This window comes from Porites lutea, chromosome 6 (assembly GCF_958299795.1).
Source record: "Porites lutea chromosome 6, jaPorLute2.1, whole genome shotgun sequence".
In the NCBI taxonomy this organism is placed as follows: domain Eukaryota; kingdom Metazoa; phylum Cnidaria; class Anthozoa; order Scleractinia; family Poritidae; genus Porites; species Porites lutea.
The window spans coordinates 17,683,523-17,691,427 of NC_133206.1; the positions used below are offsets into that span (position 1 = coordinate 17,683,523).

General features: G+C 39.9%; 1 protein-coding gene across 1 annotated transcript; it reads left to right on the forward strand.

Moving 5' to 3' along the window:
• The first annotated feature begins 307 nt into the window (after positions 1–307).
• Positions 308–6,123, forward strand: LOC140940020 (roundabout homolog 1-like). Its single transcript, XM_073388882.1, has 6 exons — positions 308–380; positions 665–949; positions 1,499–1,804; positions 2,904–3,215; positions 3,727–3,869; positions 5,989–6,123. Exons 1-6 carry the CDS (start codon positions 353–355, stop codon positions 6,034–6,036), a joined length of 1,122 nt encoding a protein of 373 aa, XP_073244983.1. The 5' UTR covers positions 308–352; the 3' UTR covers positions 6,037–6,123.
• Positions 6,124–7,905: the final 1,782 nt, after the last annotated feature.

The following is a 7,905-nucleotide window of genomic DNA, read 5'->3' on the forward strand; positions in this document are numbered from 1 at the left end:
TAAGACACCTATAGTTAACACTATGCACTCTTTAATTCAACTCCTTACAGTTTCTTCCGCTCCTATTCTTACCATCAACACCCTCCCGGAAGAAGAGGTGTTACCTATAGGGTCCAACGTAACAGTAACTTGTACCAGCAACACTTCGAAAGATGGTATTTCCGACCCAATATACGACATGCCATATTGGATGCAAATCTATTTCGGCCATGATAGCCGTTTAGTTACGAGTTGCGGTGGTCGCAGAAGCGACAGGGAGCAAAGTAAGGTTTGCAGCTATGTCATTCACAATGCATCAAGGAGCGATTCTGGTAATTACACCTGTTTTGCTAGGAATTCTTGGAAATGCACAATGGGGTCTATTCAGTTAGATTTCAAAGGTAATATTGACTTACGGTGTGTTGAATTTTACTGTATTTAATATTACAATAAGTGTACGTGATTTCTACGAAAAAACAAACAGAAAAAAAATATATAACTAAAGGCTAATCAGTCAAGGTGATCCAACGTCACAAACGCAAATGTCCACCAATGCCATTCACGAGTTCACCCTTTATTCTATCCCTTTTCTCGGCTGATATAAAATTCAAATTTTTGTTTTAAAATCAGTTTCTTTTTTTATTGTTTGTTATTTTCTATTTGTTATTTTATTTTATTTTTACAGAAAAAATACCTCCAGTTTTCACTGTGAACCCTCCAGTACAAATGTTAATATCTTCTGGTGGTAAAGCCAGCATGACTTGTAAGGCATCAGGTTTCCCAGTTCCTCTAATAACATGGTTCAAGGATGGGATTCCTGTACCAAGGGCAAACACCACTGGAGACAAGGGACTCTCGATCTTGACTCTTGAATTTGTCAAACCAGTTAACCAAGGAAAATACTGGTGCGAAGCAAACAACTCGGATGGCTGGCAAAGATCACTTATTACAAAATTGAGTTTGAGCCAAGGTAAGTTGTCCTTCTTTTCATCGCTGGAAGTCAAGGGAGTGAATCCGCAGTAGAAAAACCAGAATTTGCTTTGGCGTTACTATAATCTAATTTCATGGCAAAGAGCTGCAAACACGTTAATTTGCCATGGGTAGTTTTTTCTTGGTTTGTTTGTTTGCATGTTTTTCAATAATGATAACATGCAATTTCTACAAAGTCTCAAGTCTAGGTGGTAGTCCACGATGGTGATAGAATGCCTCATATAGCCCTGGTAAGGAGTTGCCTTTGGTTAGTAATCGACCATTCAAAAACGTCATTAAACGTTTATCGTAAGACAGAAGACGTATTAAACCTCTTATGTTTTATAGTCCCTACTTTAGAAACGTGCCCTGTAGCTAGGAGCTAAAGTACTCACAATTAGGTCAGGCGGAGCACACCCCAGAGCGCATACTCCATCCAGTGCTGAATCCTAAAATCCATGTCCGCTTTCCGCTCGCCTCTTATAGGTAAAATACATTTGTAAAGTTGATTTTCCTTTTTTTTAGTTTTCTTCCGTTATTTTTCCTGCAGTGCCAACCATTTCAATTCATCCAAAAAACGTGTTCGTGTCATTCAAAGAAAATATTACTTTAGTTTCCTTCGCGTGTAAGGCCACTGGATCACCACCACCCGTGGTAACCTGGTTAAAGAATAACTCTACGCAGGCCAATGCGACAGTCGTTGAAACTGATGGAATGTCCTGGCTCATTCTTCTTCTGGTAAAAAATGACGAAAACAGCTTGAACAAATACAACTGCTTCGCAAGGAATTTAGTAGGGAAAGCTTACTCTAATGAAGCAACCGTGATCAAAACACAGACATCATTTCCAGATAAAGGTAAGGCTAGCTTTACTTACAGCCACCACGGGTACTGCTGTTAGGAAAATACAGCTAACGACGCAAGCTCTGCTGTTTATTGAGTTGATTTTTAAGTACACCAAACAAACTCAAATCAGGGCATGGATAGCTTCTTCAGCAAAACATTAACAACAGGATAACAAGTTGTGGCTGAGAAGGCACCTGTGGAAAATAAAATCGAAACTCTCGTAAGCGACCACCGAAAAAGTGGTCTCAACTTAGGGCTGGTTGCTTACGAGAATGAGCTCTCGGAGCTCTCGTAATTGGTCTCGGCTGATAACACCCTCCTCGTTCTATATAATTTTTCTTATGATACTCAGCCTTATCTTATAATATTATTGTAAATTATCGTTATCATGATTCATCATCATCGTCGTCATTGTATCATCATCATTATCAGGCTTCAGATATATGAAAGGGTAGGGATTTTACTCGTTAAAGTATACGAAAAGTTAGGGAAATCTGTGATTTGGGTATGTGAAAGGGCTCAAAGGGCTAACAGATTAATTCTATGGCCTTATAAAGACGTGAAAACGTTGTATTTTTGCGATTGATTCCTATTTAAGTAACAGTGCATTTACAGCAGTTAAAAGGGCTGCAAAGTTCTAAACAAGATATAAAAGTACCATTTGTCAATAGTAGGTATAAGAAAGGGGCACTTATTTGATGAAAAATGTCAAAAAGGGTAAGGGTTGGACCCCTGGGCAGAGCCTCCCCATTTAGTGAAGCGCTAGGTGGAGCCCACTCCAGTGCACATGCTCCATCCAGTGCTGAATCCAAAAATCCATGTCTGCTTTCCGCTCGCCTCTTATAGGTAAAATACGTTCGTAAAGTTGATTTTCCTTTCTTTTTTTTTTTCCGTTATTTTTCCGGCGGTGCCAACTGTTTCTATTCAACCGAAAAACGTGTTCGTGTCATTCAAAGAAAATATTACTTTGGGGCGTAAGGGGGTAAGGGGTTGGACCCCTGGGCGGAGCCTCCCCGATTAAAAATTGTTGAGAGTATCCACCTCTCCCCCCCCCCCTACCCCTCCCCCTCAGGGATGCGACTAATAAAATTGAAACAATTTTTCCCTCAGAAAGCACTGTCATCTCTTTCTATCGCCACCCGGCAAGTCTCGCTGCCTCCCCTGGTGAACACGTGATATTTGCGTGTGCTGTCGAAGGATCTCTAGCACCCTCGATTATTTGGCGGAGGAATGGTTTGAAAGTCGTTGATAATAAGGCCAAGACCTATCAGGGAAGAGAAAGCACAATCTCAGAGCTGCACATTCTTAACGTTCAAGAACATCATGCTGGTAACTACACCTGCAAGGCAGCAAACGCTATGGGGAGTGGCGTCTCCAGGGATGCATTGCTTTCCTTAACAGGAAAACCTGACTCCGCGAAAAGCAAGTTATTTTAAGTTTCTTTATTGTAAGGTTTCTTGATTTTGTGTAAACAAATTTACAAGAGGGCATATGGAAGAATACAAGATGGTTTGTCCTGGTACAGCACCAGTTTTGCCTGAATCTAAGTGATTACGAAGACTCATGCAGGGGGAGAATGGAAATACTAATTAACTCCATTTTTTATCACTGCCAGTATTGTATTGACCCTCTGAACTAGTTACTTGTATTAGGTGACTGTGAGAAGACTTATTGCTCGAGCACTTTAATCTTATAGAGAACTAGGGTTCTATTATAAGTACATGAATGCAGTAATCGAGGGAGAATAACACGTGTACAAAGGCTTGTGTATATCATGTCTCCCTCAGCTCGCTTCTCTCCGTATGATTTTCGCTGAAGCCGCTGGAAGAAATTAATGGGAGAGGACTATAGGTAAGATGTCAACAGTAAGGATGCATGATGTCCACGTATTTCCATTTCATTTAACTTTCATTGTCATTTCTATTTACTTCAGGAGACACCTCACCCTCTTCAAGAGTTTCTTTGCTATTCTGGATCTTAGTCGCCGCTGCCGCAGCATTGATTCTTGTGGTGGGGGCTTTGTTATTTGTTATCCACGCAAAGCACAGAAAGGCCGGATTTAACGTCAACAAAGAAGTTAGTATAAAACAACAACAACTACAACTGGTAGACAGTTCATTATTTTAACCAGCATTCACACAAGCGAGTTTTCTCAAGTCCTGTGCTTTGACATTAACATTGGTCTCCTTCACAAGGAATAAAGTTGATGAATGTTTAACAATTATTCCCCGAGCCTGAATGGGCTCTGAGTCAATAGCCCATGAGGCCGCGGAAGGCCGAATGGGCTATTGACTCAGAGGCCATGAGGACAAGAGGAATAATTGTTTTAGTAAGCTACAACTAGTTGGTCAAAAATATCGAGACAAAGCAGCTTAAGCTAGCAAAACGAGATTAACCGCCATTATTTTGGTATTCAAAGCCGGCGCTTTTCGCTAATAGAGGGCTAAAACATATAGCCTAGTAGTAGCTCAACCAATCAGAACGCAGCATTAATAATAGACCACCAGTTGGATTTTACTAAATAGTATTAGCAAGAGAGGATAAAGGGGACAGTGAAGGCATCCCCCATACACACCCTATTCCATAGGTAATTCGTCTCGAGTTATTTTTAAGATCACAGATCCCAAGGGGGATTAGACAACAGCCAATCACCTAGCGCGAATGTGTTCCGCGTGGATGACCCACGTTCAGAGCCACGCGTCCTTCATGAATTGACGCTGCAAAAAATGGCTGAAGACGCGGAGAGCGATATTGCTATCGTTTGTCGACGAAAACGACTAAAGAGAGATTCTACTAAAGCGGTGTCAGCAAAATGGAAATTAAAAAAGAATCGCCCTTCCTCTCTGTATAGAGCTAACAATACAGCAGGGAAATGCTTAACACACTGAATCTTCTCTCAGGATCATTTATAATTTTACAGTTTGAAGAGAGCAATTTCTGGTTTGATACTTATACATTTATTAGTCTTTTATTATTCAACAAAAATAACACTTGGCGTCCTACTTGCTATATTGTACAAACGACTGGTTTCAATAGACCGGCGAAATTTCTCATTTTATTAAAGCAGTGAGGTTACGACAACTTCGAGTTAGACTGATTTCACGGGTTGTCAAAGAGTCCAGCGATTCCCTCTTCCCAGGTGAGCGCCGACTCATTTCGCTTCAATGTTCAGAAATGCTCTCGATCTCTTTACGCTTTCATTGCCTTTCGCCCGACATGTTTTGCACGGCTTGTAGTCATGCGAAACCTCCACGAAACATCCACGCAGCGCGCGAGGTAACTTTATCCCGATTCTAAAAATAACTCGAGACGAATTACCTATGGAATAAGGTGTGTATGGGGGATACCTTCTCTGTCCCCTTTATCCTCTCTTGGTATTGGTTAATGTGGTCCACAATGTAAGAAAATTAGTCAATCCTCGCTTTCTTTTTTTTATTCCCTTCCCTTTCCCCGACCTTGTGTTGTGTTTGTCACTTGTTCGCTTTTTTTTCCTGAAGCAACTATGAATTCTACGCCAATTTTCATTTTCTTGTTGGCCCGACTACCTTAATTATCATGTGTCAATCAAGCACTCACGGCCTACGACAGAATTAGAGGGTGTTTCGTCCTAAGCCATTTTAAATTTGTCCAGTCCTCACATCTAAACCATTGTTGTTTATAGTGTCAAGAAGGCTTACGCCTTAGCCAAGACTATTCTTAAAATAAACAACTTACAAACAGATCTGGAGGCCCACTCTGTGTCTTAGACTTCGTCTGTTGAACAATTTTCAGATTCGATTTTGGATATCCAGAATATTAATAGAGGCTAAGAAGATTTTAGATATTTCGCACAAAATCAAATCTCATAATTCTTTTATTGCATGGAACACAAATGACTGATTACTTTGGAAAAATCATCCATTGAGCGTGCACTTTTAAGGACTAGCTATATAGCTTCAACTTTTGTTCTCATAACTGACTAATAGATAATCTATATGCTGCGTATCAGAACTAACTGTTGCTACGTGTAATCCAGCGAGAAGACAAAATAATAGTGAACACAATTAGGTATAATAATTTTAAATAACCGGTTCCTAGACCACTTCTTTAATAGTATTGTCTGCCTCTCACGTATAGCCCTAGCCGGATAATTCAGTTACATTTGTGCATGAAAGATGTTTGCACTAACGCCGAAAATTTTTCCGTTCTTTCACAGTTCAAAGAAGAACAGCAATATTCAAACCCGGTTTACATCATTCAATAGCTAACAGCTGAGGAAAACAGCAGACGAATGGAGAATACTCGTTTATGAGCAGAGCCTCAGTGATGTAATCTTCCACTAATTTATATAAAGTCAGCAACTAAAAGGAGAATTAACCTTAAAACACGAAATTTAATGTGGAACATCATGAAAAACATGATATTGCATATATACAAATATCATAAATTGAGCCCGAGTCCTGCAGTGAGAATCTTGAAAGGGAAGCAGTGCCTTTTGAGAGTCCAAACAGCAGTGCTGAAAGTATGCTGAAAAACTGGACCCGGAGGCCTTAACTTTTTAAGTACGTAGTCAAATCAGTAACAATCTTAGCCTGAGTAAATATACAATCTCCCTAAGTTCAATTTTTTTGTTCCACATGCTTTTACCCTTTAATAAAGAAGTCACCGATAAAAAAGTAAATAAATCAAATAACAAAAAATCACAATTTTTTGTCATACATGGTTTTCTTTAGTTGCTAAGAACGGATATAAACCTATTAAAAGAGGTCTCCGAAGCGAAGATGTGGCTACTTATTCTGCGTGATATGGCTACGTATTCTGTCGAAAATCATTGGAACCGGATTTAACTTACCATATATAGGCTATATATGAATCAGGGATAAAGGATGTTTTCAAGGAGTTCAAACCGGATCTAAATGAGCCGCAACCTCAGTAAATGGTAGTCACTTGAAGGGATAGACGAGAGGGCCCTTCCTCGATCCTGAGACTGGGACCGAGTTATACGATCGCCGAAGATTTTTCCGAATGGATCTTCGTACGTGAGGGGTACGTGAACAATTAAATCATGAGCTCTTTTGATACACAGTATGTGTGCAGAGGCTACAATTATCTCTTCCCTCGAGTTGAATTAAGGTGAGTTTTAAAATGTTGCTTGGTCGTTTGCAGTTCTACTGAATTCGTAGAAAATTCGATTCATAGTAACTGCTGATCAAGCTTTGCAAATTAATTGACAATGGGCCCTGTGATCTATGTTCACGTCACATAGATGAAAGGTACCCTCAGTTTCAACGTTTCTTCTTTTGTTTAAAAAGACATAAAGCTGTTGTTGTAGGATAAGAGATTGTTAAGAGAATTCCTATTCAGAGGTCACAAGGCCCATACAATGGATTATAATACTTAATTATTATTATTTTTAAGCTTATTGTTATTTATTTTTGCCAGTGTTGACCGGGACCCCTCTTCTTTGACAACATTACCTGTTATTCCAATCTTATGCCATTTCACTATACTAAGTGACTACCAAGAGAATGTGCAAATTCTGTATTGCAATGTACAATTCCAGTTTGAAATGGACTATTGCATAATTGATATCAGCACTCCCCTTTGGTTAAGGAAGTGAGCAAAGATCAATGGAATTCTCTAGGGGGTATGTTGTAATAGTTTTGGAAATCCTTGAGGAATAGTCTTAAACATTGGAGTTATTCAGGCAAACAAAGAATTCATGGAATCCCGTACGATACAGAAGACGTTAAAACAGCGCTGCAACGAGCGCTGCAGAAAGGTTGCACGAACGCTGTTTTCCGTTCGCTGCAGCAGTGCATTTTTGTGACTGCGTTAACGCTGCGGTAGCGACACTGAGAGCTGCAGGAGCGCTGCCGTAAAGATGCAAAAAAATAGCCACACGAGGCCATACGGTCGATAAACAGCTTTTATGCAGCGCTGTGCAGCGTTAGTGAAGCGCTGCAAAGAACAGTTGTACCAAAAAATGAAATGCAGACTTCAACAATACAATTATCATGAGACATGGTAAAGGAGTTGACAAGAGGCCTCATAGTAGCGGAGTAAAAACCACAAGAAAGACAAAATGCAACCGATACTTTATTAGTATCCACGCGTACACGTTACAAAAGCA